Source organism: Chelon labrosus (assembly GCF_963514085.1).
Source record: "Chelon labrosus genome assembly, chromosome: 3".
Classification (NCBI taxonomy): domain Eukaryota; kingdom Metazoa; phylum Chordata; class Actinopteri; order Mugiliformes; family Mugilidae; genus Chelon; species Chelon labrosus.
Genome location: NC_140339.1, coordinates 23,009,491 through 23,037,430, shown reverse-complemented (window position 1 = coordinate 23,037,430; position 27,940 = coordinate 23,009,491). Strand labels below are relative to the sequence as shown.

The window sequence follows — 27,940 nt, the reverse complement described above, 5'->3', positions numbered from 1 at the left end:
GTGTTGAAACAGCGTGAAAGTAGCAGTTATAATGGTGACCACGCATGTCCACAATGTTATATTTCTATTTCTCTTTTTTGAAGATTTATCATATGATTTGAGTTCGTCTTTGCACAGTTAGAACCCAAACAAAGTTGTGGTGAGGCTCAGAGATTTGTGTACGGTTAAATAAACCTAGCTGGTGTTTCTGATGAATATAAAACAAAGAAAATAATGTTGTCAAAGTACTGTTTCTTTATTTGAAGCAGCTCACTCTACCATGGTGTTAGGATCTATCTCTGACAGATACTTAAATTTAAGGCAGTCAAAGGTGTGTTCTTAGACAATGTGGGGAGAGAGGAAAGATGGGAATGATCAAATGCGCATAAAATAATATGGTGGTTAAAAATAACAAAAACACAGAAACATGTCCAAAGTACTAGTCTCTGTAATAAATAATGGAGCAAAAAAGAAAAATATATATTCTACGTTGTGATTACGTGGAATTCATCATCAGGCCCATTTCAAACAGATGCTGATCTAGATCTGGAGTCTTAAAAGACTGTTTTTGAAGGTTAAGAAGTGCCTTTTCTATCTCAGGCTACACACAGAATAAATGTCAAATTTAAAAAAAAAATAAAAATAATAATAAAATCCACAAAACCACAGTCTTTGAGGATCCGCGTGATTAACGCTCACCAGACCTGAGTGATTTGCAATCAGTGATGCTCTACAGTAGCCACATCATACAAGTCTGCCTCACGTCTTCTCTGCACTCCTGAGTGAAGGATGAACTGGACGGTCATTTACCGTCAGATGAGGAAGATGGTTGAAGTGATTGTAGGGATCCCCTTCACACGCACACACATACACAAAAAAAAGCTTAATGAAGCTTTTATTCAAAAAAACGTAATCACTGTTCTTTCCAATGATTCTTCACGATCATAAGTTGAAGTCTTGATACTGTTTTTGTTAATCCTGGCTGAATGCATGACGGAGTAGATCAATGACCACAAATGAAGATGATGACTGAAAATCATTTAACAAACCTCACAGCGCAATAACAAAACGTTTTAAATGCTTGAAACTGACAAATCTGAAATACAAAGGTCATTTCATCAATCTGTTCAAGCGTATATAATATATATATGTAAATATATCATAAATTATTTGACACACCTTTGATCATTTACAACAAAATACCACTCTGACAATGGTCATTTAAAAGGTAAACATTAAAGTGACAATAGTGTTTACATTTTGGTTTTGAAACGTATCTATAAATGATCTGCTTTTTTGAAGCATTAAAAGTTTTTTTTTTTTAAGTGGGGGGTGGGGGAGGGGGGCATCTGGAGCAAAGGAAACCACATGGCACTGCACTACCTAACAGTTATCTCAAATAAATACAAAAATAAACAGCCACATTTCTAACAATACTTACAACGCTGGTACAAAACCTACCCTGAAATACAAGGTACTGGGACAGGTGACACATTTATACAGTATATTACATGCAAATAGTTACAGGAAACGCTCTATTTATATATTTATATATTCTTCTGCACTGCATGTGTACAACTGCAAAATGGACCAGATTTACAAAACAGACCTACGCACATTTACATTTCGGTTAAAACAAAAATAGATCCCTAAATATAATACACATCGCAATATAAAATCTCCTGAAATCTCCAATCATCACATGCAGATAAAGACAAAAGTTGACTCCAGCTACACAAACGTTCCATTTCCACAATATTGTTCACAGACACTTGAGGACACTTGAGGACGTAATCATGTGCGTTGCGTGCCCTTTAAAAAAAAAAAATAAAAAAAAATACCAAGAACCAAGAAATAACTGTCAGGCAAAAACAACATGATCGTCTGAGTTTCTTTTTACTTCATTTTTCATTTTTTAACAATCACACATTTCACACAACAGTTATCTGCACTGATAACTGGAATCCATGTTTTTCATAAGAACCATCACAGTACTGCATGGAAGGCTACTACGCTCTATGCACTGTAGCTCCAGCTAAGTGCATTCAAATTCATCGCTAATCTTCCCATGTGACATGTGCCGTTAACTCATTTATTTATGTACGTGAAAAAAGGGAACTGCGGCCTAGCCTGATTTGTTGCAGGTGAAAAGAAATAAAGGCTGGATGGATGGTGACTGTAAGGGGAGGATACCGTACAGAACCGCAAGACAGTGGATTTTATTTAACAGGAGCAAACGTGCTGCCGATTATGGCGATGATACCGATAATAAGCATTCTGTGTAATGAAGACTTTTACAGTATGAAGAATGAACTGTGAGATTTCATGGTAGCTGCTACAATGTTGTTAGCAGCTACTACGTGTTTCACCAATGTCTAATATGAGCCTTTTTGGAAGGTTTTCTACCACACGCACAGAGACGTGGGAATGTGCATGTTAAGGATCGAGCAGCGTTGTGTCCTCATGCAAACTTTGGTTTACACTTCAACTCAAAACAAAAACTAAAAGAAAATCTTATGTACAGAAGGAAACCACCTTGCACACTTGAAATAAATATATATATGTATATATTAATATATATTATCATCACTTTGTCAATCAGACATACATTGATTACATACATCCTGACGATTGAGTCTCGCATACGTACAGAAACTTTCTCTACCTCTCTGCTTTTTAAGCAATGCACATTTGGCCCTTTGCTCTTTGACTCCTTAAAAAGAAAATGGGCAGGTGGACAATCGAGGGTCCAAATTAAACAAAAGCTGCAGTACAAAAGATGATCACGAAGGAATTTATTTAGTTGTATGAGAACCCCCTCTGCTGACGGACTGAAACACAGGCCCTCAATGCAGTTTGAGATCACAGCTTCGTCATCTTGGATGTCCCTCTGTGGGCAGCCTCAGAGCCACACTGACCGTTTTTCTGGGTGCGGATGGTCACTTTTCATACGTCTTGTTGTGCAGGTAACTGAAGAGTGCCTCCAGTCCTTTGGTTGAGCACCACAGCTGCTTCAGCATCTGACACTCTTTCTCATTCACGTCCTCCAACACAGACATGAGGATACTCCTCACCAGGCATTTGGACTCTTCTAAAACCTTTTAATAAAACACACATGCACAGAAGGGAGGGGATCATTTGGTTATTATCAAAAGACAGAGTTTTACCTTCTAGGTTTTCTAGATCACTTACCACTGCATTACACGACGCCATTTCCTTCACTCGCAGCATGACTTCTTGATTGAAGGTGGTTGGCCAGAAGACCTGTGACACCAGTCCTCGACTGCATGCCTCTTGTGCGGTGAGTTTCCTTCCACAGAACAGCATCTCATTAGCCTGCAATTAGGGAAAAGTAGTTTTATGCAGCCTAATATTTGATTTGGGTAAACACAAGGCAATCAGGTGGTAATAAGAGCAATCAAATTAGCTCAAGTGGAATCTGCCAAAAGCCTTGATTTTACTGGAACCCACCAGAGCTACACCCAGTATCTGGGGGAAGGTGTAGGAGGAGCATCCAGAAGGGGTGAGGTGGAGGGCAGCACAGGGAGTTTGAAACCAGGCCCTCTCGCTGGCCCACACCACGTCACACAGTGGCAGGATGGATGCTCCTAAGCCCAGAGCAGGCCCATTTATTGCCACAACAATGGGCTTCTTGAAGTGGATGAATGCCAACACAAAGTCCCTAATGGGGTCACAGAATGATCAGTACCGACTGTCAACAATAATGGCAAGAAGAAAAAATAAATCAGTGTCTGGAGTGGAATGATTTCTTCTCACCGCACAGCTTCTGCGATGCGGCTACTCTCTTTCCTGCGGTCGGTGGACAGGCGCCCTATCAGGTAGGACGGCTCCAGGCCACTGCAGAAAACAGTCCCCACGGAGCTGAGCAATAATAATTTACTATCATCAGCAGCTGCATTACCCAAAGCTCGACAAACTTCCTTCATGATCTGAAGAGAGAGAGAGAGGGAGAGATGTGTATCACACTTTTAGCTCACCTGACACATGAGGAAAGGTGGGGGAGAAAAAGGTGAATTATAGATTTGAATCTTTAAAGTAAGGCTTGACATTCAATATATCAGCAGAGCAGACAGTGAAGTGACCAGCACTGGGGGTGCAGATGTGTTGTCTTTATTTCTACAGTGTTGACAGTTGATGCACACTGAAAAGTGTCTTGAAGGATGACTATTCAGCTCATGCAACACATGGCTACTTTTTCAATTTGCCCTTTTAAATAAGTTTCAAAAACTACAGAGAAAGAGAACCTCAACATAAGCTTTTGGTTTGATATGTGCAACTAAAAGAAGCATCAACAAAACATGTCACATGTCCTCCCGTCAGTGGGGGAAAGCACTATTTGTTCTGTTGTGCAGAAGTAAGAGTTTGGTGGAAACTCTTCCTCCTTAATGTTACTTTCTGAGCCAGGGCAGAGTGTACTGTAGGTAAGATGTTTACATGACAACTTGCTGGGCAGCTTGTTCCCTTGACAGCCTGCCTGCCAGAAGCAACTGACTGAACAGTTTGTGGAAAACAGCTACTACTCCTGGCTGTGGAGTGGTACAAACAGAAGAAAAGGTTGTTCATCCAAACATCTAACAGAAATACACTTACATCTTTTACTTGTATCTGTATCCGTTCATAGGAGACAATCAAAGGGGTTTAATAATAAAAAAAAAAATGACGATTGATTTTGCAGTACGACACCTCATCAGATACCAACAATATAGCAGTCTGTGAAAACAGATAAGTTTCACTGTGCCAGTTAATATCAGGAATGCATTATTCAGCATAAACAGACAAGTCTTTGGCCTTCGTCTCGAATGATGAGGAATGGAGTGACACTGTCAGACAGCCGACCTCACGAGAAGGCCTCTGACAACCGCACCACTCACACCATCACATCACTGTCTAGAGTTGATCGGTACACTTGGTTGCTGCATTTTAATCAGTTTATCACCCCTGACCCATGTTAACCACTCAACCTCAAAGTGAACTTAATTCTCCGCATCTCACCAAGCACATAATCTGCCCCCAGTTTTAACTGGATCTGCCATCTCTGTGTAATTGTGTGTACTTGCATTGCTCACGTCATGGAGACATAAATCTGTTTTCCTCTTTTGGGGGGCGGGGGGCAAGTCCATGAAAACTGTTATGAAATTTAGGATGAGGGCAATTATTGGTTATGATTAAGGTTTGAATGATTCTCAAGGAAATGAAAGTGTCCTCCACGGGGATGGAAACAGAACTGTGTGTAAGAGAGAGAGACTACAAATGATGTTGTTTTAGCAAGGTGAATTAATATCTTGGACACGTAAAGCGTAGATGGACAGATGCTAGTTCCACTCTGTGAAACACGCAGAAAGAACAGAGCAGCCAAAGTGACATTCATGCCCAGTAACCAGAGATCCGGGGGCTATCTGTAGACAGACAAATATGGTATAAACGACAACAGAAACACTATGCATCATTTCCCTGCAAATGAAGCTTTTAGAGGTGTGAATCAGTCAGTCATATAGTCTAGACTATAGGCACCTGGATGGTTATACAGTTTTTCATACATTCAATTTGGAATAAAATGTTGGATACTACATTAAACAGGAGAGTCTTCAACACTCAAGAACTGTTTTGGAGGTACAACAATTGTGTCACACTGTGCTTTAAATTGCTTCCGTAAGTAGCTGGACCCTTGTCTGCTCAAGCAGCTGTGTTATGTTCTCAGTGCGCGCAGAAAATCATTAACATGGTCAGGAAACGCTTCCTTTTGACTGCTCAGTCAGTCAAGATTTCTCACCAGGGTCTAGGCACACGTTTCCTTGTCACTGCCAAAGTTACCAAAGAGCTTCTAAGAGTGAACAGGTGGAGTATCGAGTCACTCTCTTGATCTCTTTCCAACTGAGCTGCCGCCTGAACACCGTAGTAAAGGCAAAGAGACCCAGCGACAAACCAGAGCTGGAGCTGCCTGTAGCGAAGGCCCGAGAGAGCATCAGCAGTGTTTATACAAAGTGTCTGGTAGTGTCTAAGTCTGACTTAATCTGAATGTGCCTCCGTATAATTACACTGTGTTAAAAGGGCTCCGTGTAACTCACAGTTGTTTTATACTGAAGTGTAAGTGTTGTAATGTTTTTAAATGTTCCCAAAATTTGTTTTCCAGGAGTAACTTTTTGCCATTTTTTATTTCCACTGAGAAAGCTTCAAATTTATTAACAGCTTTGTTTTTCTGAGGATTTGAGATATTTACATTTCCAAATTCCTTAAGATTATTGGCTACAAAAGAAAATAACTAGATGAGAAAGCTACTGTACATTAACCAGGTCAGAGAGGTGACAAGAATAATACCCGTGTCTCACTTTATGGCAAGAAAAATGGACCAGAATGTTTAAGATTTTCCTCAGCTACAGCCATTCAGTTAGCACATCCGCACGCTCACTTGCTCCTGTAGCTTCAAAGACCGAGGGACAGAGAAGGAGCTATCCGAGCTGTTTGATAAGCCCACAGCTTACGGGCTTACTGTCACACATGAAAGTACACACACACACACATGTGCACACCCAGTTTAGGCCACTTCAGTGCCTATGAAGTACAGCCTGCCGTACCCACGACGCTGTATCAAAGCCAGAACCGCCCTCCGAAAAAGATCTGAGACACATGCAACAATCTGAGAGGAGGAAAATCCTGTTTGCTTGGAGCGTTGCGCCAAAGAAAGGTGATAGAGCTACATGCCATTCTCTTTGGTTAACCCCAATTTTTTTAAAAACATTTTAATAAAAAGGTTTTAAAAAAAATTGGGGTTAACCAATGAGAATGGTGAAAAAGATGAAACATTTCCAACAAAACTATCACCAACAAAACTATCACTTTCAGTTTGAACTTGTTTTGATATATCAGCAACTACAAACTATGAAATATAAGTCCCGTTTTATTCATTCAGGTTTAATCCCTTTCATTTATATGTTCATTTTTTTTATCGTGTGGGTGATTGAATAAACCCTGTGTCAGGTTAAAAACTGCAGCTAGTATATACCTGGGAATGGCAAGCTACTGAATATGTTCAGGGGAAATTTAAGTGGACCAGCTTGTTGTTGATTGGAGTGTGGAAATGAGCAACCAATCACAGGCTGCTACATCCCTGCAGGGAGCTTTTTCAACGAGTGAATCATCATAATGCATGAACCCACAGAGCAGAGAGCCATTAAATGACACCCAGTCCTGCAGCTGCACGTGTTCCACCCTTGTTATACACCTTCATGCAGTTTTTTTTTGTTTTGTTTTTTTGTATTTGTGAGAGTTAATGTCATCACAGGCTACGTTTACATGGACAATAATTTGTTAACCCAATTGAAATCATTCTGATCAGAGATTTTAACTGTTCCTGCTTTATTCCTACTTTCAAACGCTTATCGCAACAACTTGTTGTTATGCTATTATTCCAATTATTAGAAGAATACCAGTGTCCATGTAAACGCAGCTACTCAGAATAGCCTGCACGAAAGCATAATGACAGAGTGGCACAAGTGGCAATTTTTAATAAATGATAAATCTATGAAATAGTAGACTTTGATGAAGTTTGTCTCTCACGGTGACAATCAAAGTGAAACTTCTGCATTCAGGGTGTAGACTTTCCTGTTTTGTTGCTGGATGTTGATTTTATGGGGGGACTTTGACTGACATGGAGATAGCAGGTGATCAACAAATTGCTGAGGAACCAGCGGACACAGCTTGGCACCGATTATGCACCCTAAACGCCCGTAGAGAAGACTCTGCCGGTATATAATCAGACCTAATCAAAAGTGCTGCTAAAAATAGAGACATCCTGTTTACATGTGTTCACCGTGACGGAAAATGAGCAATTAATAACACCTTTTGTTATTTCAGATCTAAACCTCATCAACCGTATTCTGTACGTATGTATAACATAAACTTTAAAATGTCTATATTGAAATAGTAATGTAATTAAATAATAACTGTAAAAGCTCCAGCTAGATGTTGTTGATTTTTTCAACGTTTGCCAAGATTAGGCAATTAAAGGGAAAAATAAAATATTAGTTCTGTAGTTCTGTTGCTGTTTTAGTGACCTTGTTTTGCATGGCTGACGTAGGGAGCGTACGCACGGGAAGAGACGAGCAGTGATCTGACAACAAAAGACCATGGACCTGCAATGAAATTCAGCAGGTGGTAGCGTTAAAACCTTGTCAAAGTGTTCATGTACAAAGCTGAACTAATTTCAACTTCGACAACCATCTGGAGCAACTAATAAGTTGATTGAGATATGCAGTGAACACAGAATGCCCCCAACATTTAGCACCAGGAAACACCATCCACGATTTTATTTAGTTCCACCAAAGTCACCACGCTGAGAGCAGAGTGGTTTGGAGTGTCACCTAAACCCAGATAGAGAGGTATTTTCTCTTCTAACAGAGAGTGGAGACAGCCCTAGGAGCTACTGCGTCCACACACTAGCAATTCAATTCAAACTAGCAATTTCACCCTTTTCTCTGCTGTGGTCTGCTGGGGGAGCAGCATTGGAGCCAGTGACACCAACAGACTGAATAAACTGATCAGGAAGGCTGGCTCTGTCATTGGCTGCAGACAGGATGAGACTTTTGAAGTGGTGGTGGAGAGGAGGACACTGAACAAACTGTCATCGATCATGGATAACCCTGACCACCCTCTCCGCCATATAACAGACAAACCACGGAGCACCTTCTCCAAGAGACTCAGACAATTCCGTTGTCTCAAGGAACGCTACAGGAAATCTTTCCTGCCTCAAGTCATCAGTCTGTAAAACTCCTCACCTGTGTGTGAGAGATGAATGACACTGGACTTATTGTTACTGGCACATTTTGCACATGGTTGTTGGTTGGCCTCTGTGGATCAGGTTGTTCCAGCGCATCCCACAGATACTTGACCAGTTTGGGATCTAGAGAATTTGGAGGCCAGGTCAACACCTTGTGCTATTTTTCATGTTTTCTGAGTTGTTCCTAAACCGTTTTTGTGTGTGTGTCTTGTCATTTCATGGTCGTCTTTTTACATATTAGTACATATCTATATTATAAACAAAGCCTCACTGCCATCAGGTACAACGCTGCTTCAAATTACCAAATGACTGACCTCTGTCACCTGTCCTTTATACTTCAGCATCAAACTTGTCAAGTCCTAACAACCAAGAATGCAAGTCTGAAATTTGCGTACTTGGTGTTGGTACCTGCACAATTTCAACAATTTGCACCTGAATAACACCAGACTAACTTTCTGCCGCAGACATTTTGTAGGTGGTTAAGTCAGGCTGGCTTCCACGCTAATAACAGACACTACATTCTCATAATTAAACAGTAATGCACAAGTTCCACCACTCACATATTTGATCACTGAGCTTAAGTTTCCTTATGTCAATAAAACTTATCAAATGCTAGCAATTATCATGCCTTCTTGCAGACACTATCATTTCCAGCAGCAATGGGACCGTTACCCAACACAGCAAGCAATATAAATGATTGGAAATCATGTCCAGGGCCTCCAGTTCTCTGAAAGAATAATTACATAATGTACTCCTCTATGAACTTGTAGCACGATTTCCCCACAACAGATGGCTCAACACTGGTTTATTATATGTACCCATAATTACTAGAGCCTTGTCTGGCAGGAGGCAGTTTTGAAGAAGCTGTGTTACCTTTTCAGCAATGCCCTGTGTTAGATTCATACAGCACCTGGCAGCTGTCAAATAACAACAGTTTTCAGAAGCTGTCTCCTGAAAAGCTCCCCTGGAGCAGCTCAGGAGTTAGTGCAAAGCTCCAGGGCATCTCTACAGCGATTAGGCCTACTGTGAAAACTTTTATACATTTATTTGGTCCCAAACTGAGGTGTACAACTCAAGTTTTCAATCAAAACTAAGTGATCTTAAGCCTTGATACATGGCTACACACCAGTGAAACACAGACCATGTCTTGCGTAATTTGTGTGTACGTTCCTGTTCTCACCTCTGGTGTCAGAGCGTTGTTGTCTGTCGTTTGGCTGGACAGCAGGACGTGCGTGAAGCCCTCCTCCTTCCTGACCACAATGTCTCGGAATCGACAGTTGCTCTCATTCTGTCGCACGTTATACCTGAGCCGCTTGTCAAACACGTAGCCTTTCTCCTCAGCCAGCTTCCGCTTTACTGAGCTGTGCAGATGCATCTTTCCATTGGCTACAGGGGAGCCTGACACAGACGGGGATGAGAGGACAAGTCAATCTGTCGTCCAGGACATATTAAGCAACTACTGACTAAGTTGTTTTTACCACCTGGGTTTTGTTTAATGGTGTTACAATAACTCCTATATAAACACTTTCAAACAATACATAACGTCATTAACATAATCCGACTAGACATTTATATGTAGTCTGTTACAGATGTATAGCTAGACTGCTTGCAAACCAAAGTTGAACGAGAAAAAAGTTTTCTAGAAAAAAAATAAAAAAGGAACACTCGGAATAAATGTTTCAGGAAAACCATTTAAAACACTTAGTGTCTTGTTTTTCTAGGGGGCAAAGTTATGATAAACTACACAGTTACTTGTGTAACCATGGTATTTGGTCTGTAACGTTTCAGACAAAGAAAGCTGCTCTTGTTCCTCCTTTGCTGCCACAGGGCTTTTTTATGTTAGTGCCAATGAAATCCAACAAAGTGACATCTGCCATTATCCAAGTATTTTGTGCAAGCTGAAAGAAAATTTTATAGCATCAATCCTACTACTAATTTCTTCCAGTTCTTACACAAAAGTCAACAGTTTGTGTAATATTTAAAGCTGTGGCATAAAATAACCAGTTTTAAATATGTTACTAGATACTTTGAATGCATATTTGAGATGCGTCTACAACATTAAAAACAAAAAATAATAGCATTGGTATGGATTTAAATATCACTGTCAACAGTGCTTTTCCAGACACTGCCAATTTAATACCAATAATAAGTTTAATATTTCATTGGTTAGATATACTTCCATGCTGTTGCCTAGACAGCTGGAAATCATGTCATTAAGGCACCAAGATAGTGTAGCTTACTCCTCCAGTAGGACTGTGTCATTTCCCTGCATGATATCTGAACAGTCACAGTGGCATTCAGTGATTTTCAACTTGATTGCATTAACATTTCAACCTTGAAATCCACACAGTGTTGAATTTCCTTGCTATCTCAAATTTCTCATTTCAAAAGTAGTCCACATAATTTTTGTTTCTTCTCACAAATCAGAACATTGTCTTATGGAAGCAGAGCAATATCTAATGCACCAGCATAAATCCATTAGATGTTTTGTTTCGATCATATTGAGTAAAAGATTTCTTTGAAAGCAGAGGTCATAAATCTCAGCAGGGGACTTTTTACTTAAAACTAAGCAACGCACAAGTCCCTTATCTAAGAACATGTAGTGATGCTGTGGTAGTAATAACCCACAAACACAGTCACCCTGACACACAAGCGTGGTATTCTCCCCACAACCAATGGTGTGACGCTTTTTTTCCAACCAACAATGTGAATGGGGAAACTTGTGACGCAAAATCTGGGTTGTTAACACAAACATTCATTTTGTGAAGAAAACTAGAAGTACCGCCTCGTGATTGTATGCCTCCACCAACAGTTTACATCCACATTTGCTCTAGACTCATAATTGTTGTAGTCAAAAACCTCAAGATTGGGACATCAAACTTGAGGTTTGACCTTTTGAATATAAAATGTCATCACTGTCATTTTCACCTATTTGACATTTGTGTGAAATTTTGTCAAAATTAAAATTTGTGCCAAATTTGAAGAGCATTAGACAGTGTCTGAGATATTGCGTTTACAAGCATGGAAAGGACATTTCACAATAGTGACCTTTGACCTATGGTCACCAAAAACTAATAAAGTTCATCCTTGAGTCCAAGCGGAAACTTGGGGCAAATTTGAAAAAAATGTGAAAACAAAAAAGGCACGGAGAGATGGAAGGAAGACCCAAAAACATAATGTCTCCAACCATGGTTGTTGTCAGCACAGAGGCCTGAAAAATCATTTTCCAATGTTGCTTTCAGTGGAGACTGAACCTACAGAAAAAGCCCTCAGAGCAAGCCTTAGTATGTATTTTTAAGAAACTAGATAAATAATGCAGCAGTAGAACTAACCAAGGTTTCAGAAATTTGTAAAACCTGACCTCTGAGTTGGTCACAAGTAGAAACAAACAAGGCAAACCAAATGCGAAAAAGGCAGGTGTAACATTTTCTATGGTATTATAAAAATGAAGAGAATCAATCTAAGCTGTCTCAAACTGAGAACCATTACAAAGCAATTCAAATTACAGTGAAGCACAATAAACTGGGGTTCTAGCAAACATAATAAGATAACTGGCATGATATCAAACATTATAAAAGACTGATTATTGAACTGTCACACTAAGCACACATACACCGACCTGGCTTAACATTATGACCACCATCCTAATATTGTGTAGCTCTCCCTTGTGCCTCCCGAACAGTTGGGACTCATCAGAGAATAGACATGGGCCTTCTGAGGGTGTCCTGTGATGTCTGGCAACAGAATGATGTTGTTGGGGGCATTTTGGGTCCTATGGGTTAAGAGGAGGGGCCTCTGTGGATCATCCCACAGATACTTGATCAGTTTGGGATCTAGGGAATTTGGAGGCCAGGTCAACACCTTGCGCTGTTCTTCATGTTTTTTGAGTTGTTCCCGTTTTTGTTCCCGTTTCTGTGCATCTGTGTCAAGCTGCATCCTGCTGGGGATGGCTGCTGCCATCAAGGAGTGTCATTGCTATGGGGTGGGGGTGCCTGGTCTAGTCTAGGTGGGTGGTACATGTCTAAGTAACATCCACATGAATGCCAGGTCCTAAAGTTTCCCAGCAGAACATTGTATTGTCACAAGATGGTCAATATTATTTACTACTCCTGTTAGTGGTTTTAATGTTGTGGCTGATTGTTGTATATGGATGAGAATGTCATTTCTCACAAGACTAGCAAGAGAATAATATATAGAATGATAAGAAAATAAAACACAATACAAAAACATCTGTGATTAAAAAGTGTACTAAGGTAACCTGAGTGGTGAGAATATACATTTCAAACAAGCAAAATTAATTTGCAAGACTCTCTTATATTTCAGAGATCATGTTTCACACTGCTGCTCATATTTTAGAAAGAGATGTAACATTGGTCAAACCGAATGTTTAATGAAGGCCAATTAAACAGGCATATTTTCTTCTTCTTTCTTGCTCCAGATTTAAAACATTCTGAAGAAACTGACATGCAAGCAAATATTCACAAGCTTTTTGGTCAAGGTACTTGGTGGTCACATTTTGCTGCCAATCAATAAATCCAGTGACAGCCTCTAGTGTAGCAGGTTAATGTGCAGAGCTAAGGGTGCTGAATGAGATGACTGGGGTAGTCTTTTGAGGATTAGGAGATTAGGATCCATAATAGCTGCCAGAGTGATAGTCATTAGGCTATGGTACTGTAACCCAACGTTCTCACAGAGACCATTTTTGTGTGTGTGTCTGTGTCAGGCTGCATCCTGCTGGGGATGGCTGCTGCCATCAAGGAGTGTCATTGCTATGGGGTGGGGGTGCCTGGTCTGGTCTAGGTGGGTGGTACATATCTAAGTAACGTCAACATGAATGCCAGGTCCAAAAGTCCTAAATCACCATTTTAATGCAGGAATAGTCCATTTTCATATTCACTGCCTGATGACCCTACGAAGAGGGGACAATGGCCAAAACTACAATTATGCAAATCTTAGTTAAATACAAATACATCACAGTGGGATTATTAAAAAAGGAAAAAAAAAAGGTGACTTTTCAAAAACTTAAGTAATGATTAACTACAGTGGTTCAGGCCCTGGACTGTGACCCTGGAGTAAAATTCAAAGGTGTTATCAGCAGCTCCTGCAGTTAAGAACCACAGAATTTTATGAGCTATGTGGCAGCATAGCGCTCTACAGGGTAAACGGGTGCCTGCTGAAATACACAGTATTTTTCTTATATAAGCAATGCAATCTATCATGTAGATATAGTATATTAAAAAAAGTCACCAGACAGATAATGAATGTAATTGCTTACACCTTTGGGGGATGGTGTTGGTTAAATAACAATATTAGATTGTTTTATTATCATCATCTTCATCTTAAAAAGAAAAAATATATATATATCCTATTCAATAGTTTAATAAATTAGAACAGGTTAAAAGCTATTTCCATTTGATTCTTGGAGATCTGGAACAAGGTATTCTTACTTCTGTCAGCGTGACAGATTTTGAAATCGGGATTGATCACACACCTTAAGTATTCTTCTCGCTAATCTAAAACTTGCAGACACAACAAACACACACGATGGGATTTTCTGTGCCAGATTGGGGAGCACTGAATGTACTACCCCGTGTGATCTCAGAGAGAACAGATGTAAACAAAACACAGAGACCACAGTGCAACAACTTGCTCTAAATTTGAGCCACACCGTCATCCTGCACGTGGCAGTAATTATTTTTCCAGCTGGTTTGCCAAATGAATAAGAACTTGCTTTAACTTTGGGCATTCATCAGTGTCAGTTCTTGGCCGTAGTTGGGTTCTTGTGGACTTGAGAGACATCACTTGCTGCTCAAGTACTCTTCCAAATCAAAGTATACATTTGACCAAGTAAAGCCCAAATGCCCCATGTGTTCTTGTCCTGCCCATTTTATGAAGGAGGCATCCAGAGATAGCTTGTGTTGACTTAGGACAGCTAAGGATCCCAGAATTCGTGTTGCGGGCATTGTCAAGTACGCTGCTGTTTTAAATTACTGAAGGACCATCCTCCAGAATCTTTATTTGTACATGTTGAACTTTTCAGGTCTGAAATACCAAGGATGCAAGTGAGAAGTTGGCATACTTGGTATATTGATAAATGCCCTTTGTAATATTTAGAATTGTGGGGGAAAAAAAGAAAAAAAGCATTAGGCTAAACGAGAGCAGATGAGAAAATGGTTTCAGTGAGATCTGGCTGTGAATCGCAATTATCAAACATGTTTGGTATTATTCGTGGCAACACCATGAATCCATAAGGTTTAAGAGTGGATCTGTAACCTTCACATTACCAGATAATCTGGGCAAACCGATTGTCAGTAGGAGTGAATCTGGGGATAAATTGTCATTTGATTCATCTGTCTGCTTATATTGTTGACACTGAGGGAAATCATTGTTAATTCTCCAAATGTGGTTGTTTTTGGTTAGTTTTGTTCCTCATTGTGATATCACATGACAATATCAACATTTGCCTCAAAAGGTTTCTGTTTAACTTTCCATTTGCTTTCTTGACATCTTACCTAGTTGCGTGGTGAACTGCTGTCCAGTGTTGTCCGTATGTCCTAGCTCTCCGTCCCCTCTGGCCGAGGGGAGCCTATGTGTCCTTGCTGCAGTCCTGTACACGAGAGGCTCCATCTCTCCATTCTGGAGTCCATTATGAGGAACCCTCAATGAAGGAACAAAGTGAGGCCCACCTGGTGGTGGTGGTGGAGCCTTGTAGGTCATTGCTTTGCTCACTCTGTCCCCTAAAGCATGTTTCCCTGGTCCCACACCAACTTTCCTCTGCTTCTGTGTGGGTCTTGCCCCTCCACCCCCAATCCCAAGGACAGATCCTACTCTGACGCCCACAGCTGGGCCATAAGTCCTTTTCTTCTTTCGGGCCTCCGACCGAGCTCTGGAGTTTTCCGTTGCAGAGGGGTGAGTGGTGATGAGGGACTCCCCACGACTTTTGGGGACTTTGGGCCGCTTGTGTGAGTGCAGTCTCAAGCTGTTGAACTGGTCAATGAATTCCTCACAGTGCAGTAGGTGGTGTTCTGGCTCCCATGTGTCCTCCTTACTTCCATAGCCTTTCCACCTGATCAGGTACTCCCACTTACCCTTCTTGTTCCGCCTCTTGTCCACAATCCGCTCCACCTGAAGGCCCACAAGAAGAGAGGAGGACAATTAGACAGTATTTTATAAGTGGAAGAAAAACAGGATGTACGGACTGCTTAGTTTTCACAATTCAAAAACACTGATGCGTTTATGAAAAATAAACTTTATCTACTAATATACTAAAATTCACAGAGCATTACACAAACACATTTTCATATCAAAGGAGTTTTAAATAGAAAAAATACGATGGAGCCACATTTGCGTCTTTGCTACTATTTTTTCTTCTTTACATAGTCCATCCTTAGTCTTCTTCACTTGTTCAGGCGCTAAAATTAGACCCACTATCAGTGTTCACTGCAAATTGTAGGATTGTTCATTTTGTCCAACCAACATTACATTCATTCTATGCAGGACAAAACAAATACACCCTTCAGGCTGAAGTGAGTAGGCAGACTATAAACAGCACAACACGAATCTGTGGAAAGACATAATATCGCAAACAAAAACAGTAACCTCTCCAATGAAAGAACATGAAGTAGGTAGTTAGTCCTTTATTAGACCTAATGTTATTTTTGTGTAACTCAGTTTTAACGATTCAGTTTATCTGCTTTGTTGCTTTATGTGTTGCATTAGCTTAAAATGAACTTCACAGTTCTTGACATGAAATCCCATAACATTGGGAGGTGGAGATGAGGCAGAATAGACGAAAAAACCCATGACACAACAGTGGAGACACAAAGAAAGTGAAGAAGGGTTCAGGACTTAAAGCTATTCAGAGAGACTTCAAACAATAATAGATAATAAAGGCTATATACTGTAGAATTTGTTTAATTTGAAATAGCATGATAGGTCCATCTTTCCACCAGGCCCAAACATTGTGTGACACTGACACAGTTTCTGTTATTTTAGCTGTTTCCCAAAAAATATTTAAGTAATAGTCATATAATCAATATGGTCTTAAAGTGCAGAATCTGAGCTTTAATATGAAAACCCTTCTTTTTCAAAGATCCAGAGATAAATGGACACTTGACAAAAAAGCTGTTTCATGGACAGGCGTGGGCTTTTCTTTTGTCCTCCTTTATCAATTAAGCAGGTAAAAGGTCTGGAGTTAAAAATGGCACAGGTGTGGTTGGCAACATAAAAAGGCCTGAATGCCCACGCACTATAAACATGGCGGGTGATCAAAGAATACTTTCTAGAGTAAAGAAGAGTAAAGAACCCCCTCACAGCATCTAGCCAAGTGGAGCATATCAATGCATGCCATATCATTATCCAAAACTACCATAAAGCCTTCATGAGAGCAAATGGCACATTATCTTCTTTTAACAATAAAAAGCATAGATAATGATGAAGTTCTACACATTGTTGCATGAAAAGAATGAAACTTAAAAAAAAATAGTTCAGCAAGCAATTAAAGCAACAAACATCTCCAGATTAATTCTGAGTATTGATAAGATTTTTTTTTGTTTGTTTCATTGTGAAGTTCTTGCTAGCAAGAAATGATCATCACTTCTTGCATGCAAAATGGCAGCAATATGCCTTATGTGAAATTGTAATGATATGGCTACTTAAATGTGTGCTCTGTTGAAGTTCAATCATACTCAGAGACTCTGGGGCCCTTCATATGATGTCATGTTGAAACCTGTGGCACCCTTATGATAAAAAATCAACACTAAACAGGACTTCATCAGAGGTCTGAACTCATGTTTTTCACCCCCACATTTGTACATAAGCAAAATTATAACCCATTTATCAGACTTCCACGAAATTTCCTGACCACATTCACGCTTCAACTTAAACACATATGTTATGTTAAATACACTTTGAGACATTGCCAGGGAGTGTCAAATCTTAAAAATGGTACATGTTGTGACACATGTCCAGTTCAAGATAAGGACTAATTCCTTGCAGAAGAAAGATAAGAGAACGGAGTGGAGCAGAGATGAGCTGAAGGCTGCTGTTGTTAAGAAACCTTAAAGCTTTTTGAGGTCAAAGCAACACTAGAACGGCCTGTGTATTTTACAGTTGTATTAGACCAACAGAGACCACAAGGCACTGGCAAACTATTTGATATGAGCACTTTATTATGTACAGTATCTTAATAAACATAGAGTAACATTAGACAGAAGCAAATACACACATGCTTGGCTCTTAGACTTCTTTTCCGTCTTCCTTTGGAAGTATTATTCCCCAAGTTACTTAAATATTGCTACATGGCAAATCATGATTACATACATGATTTGCCAAAAGACTGACTTTGATTATGTTCTACAAACGTCACGCAATGTGTGTGACTAATCACTCAAATAAGAGCGGGAATCATTACTTTGCAATTCAGCTTGATTGCATTCAGCTTGATTTGCAAAGGTGTTGATTAGACTCAAGGTGAAATGAAAAGTTCATATTACATAACCTGGTGAAATAAGGGCAAGCCTCATTAAAGGAGACAACGCATTTTTCGGGACCAAACCTGAGCTACAATGCCAGTGAATACTCTTCATTAAGGCCAAGTGGGTCACCTCCAGTGGGGATTTGATACATTTTACTGAGAGGTGGTTTACTATATTGTAACCTTAGCTCTGTGTATGTAACTTAGGCAGAAATATCTGACACTTTTGCTTTTTTCATAACCGTGTGTACTGCACAAATCACATAGAATCCGATGTTTCGTATTCGGCCACTTCTAATTCTGCATCAGTAGGAGTCGCTCTGTGAATAAAAGCGTGGAGGACAGCCTGCGATGGAGGTAGTCAGTGGAGAGACAGGAGAAATTAGACTGCATGATTGCATGGTGTGAGTGAGGGGAAACTTTATGGGTCGTACCCTGGCCGTGTTTTAACGAGGCCATGGCTGAAAGTGGCTGCACTGTCAGAGAAAAGTTGAGAGCCTTAAAGCCAAATCTGAAGAAGCATTATTGGTCGGATCGTCTACACATTTTACAGTGACCTTGAGAGACCGTCAGCTGTGGTTCCTTGTGGCATCCATTTCTTTCGCTAAAATATGCAAAATTAATTTAGTCCAAGAAGAACTATCTGTCAGTCACAAAAACTCACATCATAACATGAGCTGCTTAACATCACAAAAGAATACATAACGCACAAATACAATTCAGTTCCATCCTCAAGCATCATGTTGGTCCTCTTCTGATTTTTACAACAGCTACTTTTTAAGATTAAATCTGAATGTAGCTTTAACGCTTTAAAGATTTGTACGGTTTAAGACAGGAAAGTCCAAGTTTTCGTGAGAGTATGTTGAATAAAAACTTCTAGGATATTTAGCAGCAGCACAGTTTTTGGGCCGTGAGACTTAAGGAATACGGCTGGAAGGTTTCATCAGAGGCTTCAGCAGAGCTCGGGTAATAACTGATCACCGTGTTCTCAGATGTGCTGCACATTAACAGGAGTAAACAGCCTTTGATGGGTGAGCCACGGGGGTGTCACAGAAATGAACAGATGATTAGGTCGCTTACAGTCACAGATAATGTCACACTTAACAGATATGCAGGGAGAGAGACGAAGGAAAGAAGGAAAGAGATGGTGTGGTATAGGTATGCACACAGACCAGAGAGGTTTTAGAACTTGATGCTTAATTAGGAGCTGCAGAGTATGAGTAAATGTGATGTATCAATATCCTTGATGAACAATGATATTTTCTTGTGAACCTTGAGTCCATACAAAGCATTTCCTGGTCACTATAACATTTGAGCTTGATAGCTAGATCTCTTCTTTATTTGGAAAAAATTGCCCACCAATATCTGACGAGGGTAATGGACAAACAATTCCATCAGGAGGGAAACGCCATTTGAAGGGGGTTAATATAAGTCCAGCTGACTAAATTGTTATCATGGTCTGAACATTGTCTAGCAAAATCAACATCAATATAGGTTAGAACATCAACTGTACTGTGTTCAGCAACAAACGTGTAAGACATGAACGGAAAGACCAACATTAGGAGTCTTAATAAGGTGTTCAGCCATCACGTCCTGCCAGAGGTACCTAGGTATTGACTCTATAGGACTTGGGAACTGTACTTGTAGGACTGGACGTCATTCTTCCAAAAGAGTTTCCTTTAGTTATGTTTTGATTATGGCAGAGAAGTTCATTTGGACTGAGACCTTGTGACGGTGAAGACATATGGCAGTAATAATTTTTATTCTCATCTAGTCACTGTGGACGCAAGGCATTGTCCTATCCAAAAAAGAGACGACTTCCACCAGTACAGAATGGTTTCGTGACAGGATAAAGATGAGCAATCAGAACAACTTTTGATTCGCAGTGACCTTTCCCTCTAAGGGGTCAAGTCGTCCCCAAGCATGGGAAAAAAAAAACTCCTGTATAAAAGTCTCAGGATCCCTTCACTATTGGGGTTAATCATTCAGTCCCTTACAGTTCTTTTGGTGTACTCCACACATGCACTCGCCCACTACTTGAAAATATGATGGATGACTCATCTCACTTTTTCCCACATCTCTGTTTAAAGTTTTTGCATCAGTTATACTGTAACATCCGTTCACACTAAAAGATTCAGCCAGTGTTTTACAATTTATTCGTTTAGAGAAGTGTATTAGAGAGGAGAGGGGGGAAATCTAACGTCCCACCTATACAAAGGCAGAACAGTCCATGCACCCCTTCATTCCAGTATAAAGACAACGTCAAAGCTACACTAACTTCACTAAGAACAAACAAAGCCTTACATGTTGCAAAGGTAATTGGTCCTTGCTGTGATTGACACAAATACTTTTGGTTTCCGTTTCAAATACATGTTTAAGGTGACTACGTTACACAGGGACTCACTTAAAACCTGTTTGGTAAGGTTATGTGGAATGTGTCGGTCACATCTACAACTGTTTGTTTGTTTTGCATTCAGACCAGCAACAGCCATGGCCATAGGCATTGTTTTTTTGAGTTGTACATCCGTCACTCCCATTCTCTTAAAAACAATATGTCCAGAATAACTTAAGGGAATGTTCTTGCTTGAAGTCAAGAATGAACTGATTAGATGTTGTTGGTCACAGGTTAAAGTCTAGGTCAATGTGACTTTATAAATACTATGATTAGGATAGAAATGTCACACAGGAGTCAACCCTCTTCACTTCCTCTCCCTGGATGACCGGCCTCATATCCAGCCGTTAATCCATCTCATTGTTTTTGCAGATATTGAGCTTCAGGTGACCACTTAATGAAGCTCTCCAGAACGTCTGTGTGAAAAGTATGTCTGTGAAGGTCCTCAGTCACCCAGGTCATGGTATATATCCAAAAAAAACATTAAAGAAAGGCAGCTGGACTAGATATTCGATGTGAAAACAGCCTCTGAGTAAAGTCATCATATTTCTCATTGGAAACTGTTCCAAAAAGAACATTGGTCCATGTTGGTCTTTCTGTGTGATTTTTATTTTATTTTTTTATTAAAGCTGAGAGTTAACCCAGTCTTCAACATATACAGTAACTATAACTTGAATATATTTCAGTAAGCAGCTAAAATAACAAAAAAATGTGTCAGTGTTCCAAAATATACAGCATGGTCCTAAATGTAGCTCTTCACCTCATAAACGCAATTGCATATTGGAGCATAAGTGGCGATGGAGATTGATTATCAGTGAAGTAAAAAAATCGAATGTAGCCTATACTTCTAGTCAGAAGCACATATGGGCAGCTGTTTAATGTTATTTTTTTTCTTTTAATAATTCAAACAGTGATGTGTAATGTATAAAGGTTTGGGCTTAAGTAACCATTAAGATACTTGTTCATTTTGTAGATATTCAGTTTAACATTTTGGGGTTTTGATCTTTTTATGTTATGCTGTGGTTTGTTTTTATTTGTATGTTGTGCTTTTTACTTGCAATGTCAAAATGTGTTAATATATGACATCTCTGGCGGATGAAAATTTGCCTAAATCCTGAATGCAAAGCATATTTTAGAACCAAGCAGGCAGAATTTATTGTTGTTGCATTGACCTGCTGACCAACTGTTTCACTTGTGTTGTCTGGACTGACTGCATTGGATTTACATCACTTTAGTGATGAGGTCACAGTTTGTTTCTGATGACTCTCCCTTGTAGATCCTGCTGCACAGGGAACAGTGCACCACCACTCCAGCATCAGCGAAACCTTCCTGCAGCGCCTCTACGGTCACAGGGTGGTTGTGATTTGCCTTTCTGCTGAGCAGACATGCAGTTTTATCCGAACATTTTCATTGTCTTCCAAATCCTGTTTCGACTTCCACAGCTCACTTTAGCCGCCATTTCTAAATGACATCTTAGACAGTAGGAATTTCAAGCTAGATATCCGTTGGTATCTTTTTATAGTGTTACCCTACATTGTAGGCATCGGTTCATTTTCAAATCTTCAGTCCGCAGCCTAGAGGGGTCTATAGCTGATGAATGTCAAAGTCTGAAGTGACAGAGTTGACAGAGCCAAATATAATCACTTGACAATTTCTAATGATAATACCTTACAAATATTAACCAGTCAATTAAGGCTTAATGAGATCAAGAATTTATAAGACTGAAAGTCAAGTGGATAAACAGACTTTTGCACAAGTCACAACTACTATTTATTAGTTATTTAAGTTTTGAAAGTTCATTTAAAAAAAACTGAAATAAGCAGTGCATTAAGGGAAAGAAATGTTAATTTTGACATTTGTTTGCAGGGCCTCTCTTTACTCATTTTCCTTTTCTTTCCAGAAATTAACAAAATATGTCATTCGAGTGGTCAAACTAATGCATACCTCTATTTCCATAGAGACATGCTCAACTTGCAAAACTACTGGCATCTATTATAAACTCAGTTTAGGGTCAAACAGTAAAATGTCTGCATTTTCCACTGTGCTAGATTCTGTCAGACCCTTTCTTCCTTGTTCATATGAAGCTGTATAGGGATGGAAATTCACAAGATTAAGCATTGTGTGTCCCTTTTCACGCTGTAGGTTTGTGAATGTTCACTTCGGTGAAATAAGAAAAGGGACCTGACATTGCCTGCTATTTGTTCAGCCAGAAATGGTGGGGCTGGATATTTTCAACAATAACCGTTCCTCGTGTTTTCAGATTCTTTGAGGACATTAACAGGAGTAAACAGCCTTTCAAAGGTGAGTTGTAGGGGTGTTACTTAAATAAATAGAGACTTCAATGGTTACAATCCCAAACAATGATGCACTTAACAGCAGTCACATGCAAGAAAAAAAGAACAATGGAGGAGGTAGACAGTTGAATAAACAGAGCAGGGAGCTTTAGTATTATTTAGTATTTACTGTAAGTATGAGCTGGAAGAGTGGAGGTGGGCATATCCTCCCTCAGCTGCTCAATTCATTTTCGGCATCCTCTAGCTCAAAACACTGAGAGAGCAATATAGAGATGTCTGTCAGGGAAACCAAGACAGCTGTGTAATGTTACTTTTGGGCGTGGTTACAGGTTCAACATAGCCTGTTTCTGACCCAAAGCATCAATCATGCTGGGTCTCCATCGGCATCTGCCCCACTGCACAAACAGCATCACTCAAACTTGTAGAACAAGGAAGTAGCACCAGAGGTACATGCAAAACCAACAGGCAAATTCCCTGGAAACATCCAACCAATGCCACGACAGCTCACATCAGCATATGGTAAAATACGTAATATGCATAATTAAATTCTGTGCAAATATTATTGAAAAATTTACAAAAGTGCAAAAAAAATATACGCTGTAGTGCCCTATGTTGGAGTAGACATCCCGCTGCTGAATGCTGCCTTTCATTTGCAGATTCCCCTCACAGGGGAGGCCAAGGCACAATCCAGGAGTTGACAGTAACATCAAGTGCCATGTTTACACTGCCATTTAAACTCTCTCCATTTAAAATTTGTGGTGCCCCCCATAGTTTTCCTGAAGAATGACTTTGAATCTCTCCAACTAACTGCCGATTAATCTAAAAATGGGCATGAGTGGAGCTAAGGTGGCCGGCTGATGTGTGGGCAGGAAGGCAACACTCACCTGTCACTTCAGGCAGCAACACCCCTAATTATGCTTAATTTTAAGCCTACCTATAATTATCAGGCGGTAAACATGTTTAGTTCTTCTGTAAAGTTGGGCATTTTAAAATGATGGTCTGCATGGATTGACTTGCAGTGGGAGACAGCCCCAGAGGGGGTAAAATGTGATTCCAATCCAAACTAAAATTTACTTACTCTAAATATCGATCTATCAATATGATATAAACGTATCAATATGCAGCTAAATCTACCTCTGTTCAAAAATGTTTCAGAAATGCTTTTATTTAGACAGTGGAAATCAATGTGCCATGACTATATGTGTGAATAAAAGACACCCTCCATTTAGATTTTTGAGAAAACATGGAGGCAAAGGAGCAAATAAGAAGATGTCATTGGTCATTTGTCATTCTACAGACAGTAGCTATCACTAACTTTCCTATCTAGCCGATGATTGGTTAACTAAAAAGAAACAGTCCAGAGAGAATGGGCTGGCTGTATGAGTGCACAGTCATTGGGAAAGATTATCGAATCTTTTCAAGGGAGAAAAGTGAAGTTCTGGTCTCTCTACGGTTTACATGTAGCTTGGCACTAAAAAAGATGCGCTAAAGAGGTCCAAAAATCCAACACATCTAACAAGCTGGAAATTACAGGGACCAACAAAGTCTTTAGGATTAATGTCACAGTGAAATTCTGTGGCCCGTCAGTCAGGTAGATCCTTAAATATTAGTTCTGGATAAATGAAAACTTTGACAGGATGATGCCCTTGACAAAATAAATCCGAGAATCACTGAAGTCAGAGCTTCAGTATGATTCAGTATTGATGTTTAGAAATGTGTTCAGTCATGTCAAGTCACGTTTCAAGACTACAGTAGGAGAGCATTTGATGCTCAGAAAGAATAGTTTGGGTGTGTATTCACTTTAAGATAAAGTTCCTCTAAATGATGCCTGATGTTAGTGGTAAACCTCAACTTCTCTCGTGCAATAAATTTACATTTTTACTGGAAAAGGTGTCTGTCTTTAGATCATTTTGTTCATCTAACGTTTACACCCAAGTTTAAGAGACAGACAGACAGACAGACAGAGAGACAGATAGACAGATAGACAGATAGATAGATAGATAGATAGATAGGTGCTTTATTAATCCCAAACTGTGAAATTTCACAGTTGCAGCAGCAATGTACAGCCACACCAAAAAACAAATAAAAACTAAAATAAACCATTAAAAAAAAAGCATAGCATGTGTGCAACATTGAACATTTCTGAACAGCAACTAACCCCAAGACGTTATTTTCTCAACTGCATTTTAGAATTCACATTGTTGAGTTCATTCACGGTACTTCCAAGGCCTCGTCGCGTTTGAGGTTGTCATCAGACAACCTCAACTTGATTCATGAGTTTGCAAAAGTGCTTGGTAGTTTTGATGTCATGATATGTGTGCAGTACAACTCATCTGTATACTCCATTTTCGACCAAGGAGGAGAATGATGGCCTAGTTTACTGATAGCTCAAGAAAGAATGCAATAGATCAGAGTGACATTTTAGGAACAACCCCCCGCTAGAACACAAGGCGCTGCCTTAGAGACCGAATCATGAATTCATACATGTAATTACAGGTCAAATATTTAACTATTTCCCACTTTTAAATGAGAACACACACACGTCCAGAATTTCAATACCCATACTTGGTCTCAGCCTCAGTCTTGGAGGTCGCTGCATAGTTAATCCAAAACCTTTCAGCCCAGCCTTCTTCTAAATGACTCTTCTTTCTAAAATAAGGATTTTCTAACTAACAGAACCCCAAACAGCTAACAATAAAACCCAAGGCTCCACAACATCTTATTAGAAACCTATGAGTGATGTCAAGATGTTCTTAGTCACTGAAAAATAACCAGGCTTATTCTCAACTCATCAGGTTGGCTATACTCGTGTGAAAAAAGCAAACCAAGGTGCTTGTTTTTGTCTTAAATAAGAAATAATGATGCAATGTTCTAAAGATACAGATATAAAATGTCTGGATTTCTCCATTTTAATGATCCCAAAAGACTGCGGACTGTCAATAAAATTGACAATAACATTTTTCAAGCTATTCCACCATCAAGCACACTGGTTCTACACATGTCATTGCACTTCCAGCAGAAGCTCCTCAAAAAGATAACTTGCCATAAATCCACGACAATGGAAGACAATGATCTCCACAAGTGAAATGTTTGTTTACGGGCAATTTAAGTCAAACTCCGCTCTGCTTCTGAAACTAGCAGTCACCCATGGAGCTGTTGTCATGTTAGCAGGGTAACAAAGACTCAACTTACAGTCGGTGGGCAGCGAAACAAACAAAATGCATCATCATTTTCGGCACAATAAATCACGCTAAACCGGTTCCTGTTGAACAAAGATATGTCACCCAGCTCCACATTTTACTGCAACCCCCGTGGCCACTTCCAGTGCCACATGGGGCCAACTACACGTCAAAACAGCAAGCCTGCGTGGTACAGGAAGCATTGTCAATGTAGGACTCTTGAAACTTAAAAACAAAAGTACACTATTGCTCATCACTGCCTCATCTGTGTAAAACTAAATTCACAGGACACAGAGGACACGGATTTTCCCGCTGAATGTGTCAGTGGTAGCACGGATGGAACCAGTAGGAAACAAGCACAAACAATAAAGAAAACCAGAAAAAATATAGTAATTCAGCAACTAAAACTGACGAGTAGCCGAGACACAAGGGTACGGGGTGGAAGTTTTTGGCAACACTGCACTATAATATTTCAAATGAAAGCTAAAAACAAATAATAATATTACCTATACTACAGCCGGTGCTCCAAACTGCGAATAAACTATTTGTAGAAACGCATACTCCTAACTTTTTAATCTATTGTCTTCTAACCGACATCCAGCTTGGGTCATTGTCAGTGCTGTGAGCAGATAATGTTATCTTCTTGAACACTTGCAGGACCCCCCCACAAGTTTCACAAGTAGGCTAGAACATATTTCAATTGTGTACATTAAAATAAAAATAATAAAAATAGGAAAAGCGGCATTTGTTCTCCCTCTTTCTCTGTGTGTGCCCTGAACTGAAACAGATGACCCCATGTCATCATGACAAAAGCTAACAGTGACGGTAAGCGGCTCTTGTATGAGCCAGGCTTCGCGCAGTTTCTTGCACCGGTTCCGGAGTGATGTCGCGCACGAGGGCGGCGTGACCTTCCTGCTACCCGTCCGGGGTAACTTTTACGCCCCACGCCAATTTTTTTATTTATTTATTTATTTATTTTTAAACAAATTCACGCAACAACCGCAAAAAAAAAGCCCACGCAGACTTCTTTGCGCCGCTTTACAATACATATATATATAAAATAAAATAAACCCGCGTCTCTTACCGTCTCCCGAACAGCCTGCGAAACAGTCGCACGTCGTTGTAAAGGCTGTGATGACTAAATATCTTGTGGCGTGTATGCGCACCTAAAGAACCCATCACTCCGTCTGTAGCTATTCACCATGCCCGTCCGCTCAGCGCTGCTGTCACTTTACCACGACTTTCAACTCGGCGACAGACTGAGGAGTTGAGCCCGCAAATGACATCTCGTCTACCCACCACAGCCGCGGAGAATTATGTCAAAGTACACCAGAAGCGACACAAAGTACGAGCATAAATTAACCAGCCTCGTCTTCGCAAAGCGTGAGAGGGGTTAGTTTCGCCTGTTAAAGGGCTTAGGACACCGCTTTCTACATACGCGACGCCCTTCCCTTTACTTCCTAATTCCATTATTCGTCAATATTACAGAGCATTTTCCTTGGACGTGGTTTTATCCTACCTCGTAAAGGTCTCCTGATGCCATTCTGGGGTGCGGACAACGGCGGCGCGGCGTTCTTGCCTTGCCTTGTTGGCTTTTTTTGGACCCTACTCTCTCGGTGTTTCGGCGAAAGCCCCGATAGACGGGAATTAGCGAGCAGCCTTGTTATTCTGAGCAATCCGCAGTAGCAGATCAGCAGACAGTGTCAATCGAGCCCGGCGCTCTGCGATGGATCGTTCCACACTTAAAACAAACAACCATCGGGGCGGTGCTGTTTACCCAGACCCGTGGTGGACTGAAAATTAGTCCCCGGCTAAGAATGCACAGCC

The 27,940-nt window shown here is 40.1% G+C and overlaps 1 protein-coding gene across 1 annotated transcript; it reads right to left on the bottom strand.

The window, feature by feature from the left end:
* Positions 1-105: 105 nt before the first annotated feature.
* On the bottom strand, positions 106-27,940 carry LOC311509815 (chromodomain Y-like protein 2). The gene is made up of 7 exons (XM_084574913.1): positions 27,633-27,940; positions 15,286-15,898; positions 9,954-10,171; positions 3,757-3,929; positions 3,451-3,661; positions 3,172-3,315; positions 106-3,077 (listed from the first exon to the last, which is right to left on the bottom strand). Exons 1-7 carry the CDS (start codon positions 27,654-27,656, stop codon positions 2,919-2,921), a joined length of 1,542 nt encoding a protein of 513 aa, XP_084431039.1. The 5' UTR covers positions 27,657-27,940; the 3' UTR covers positions 106-2,918.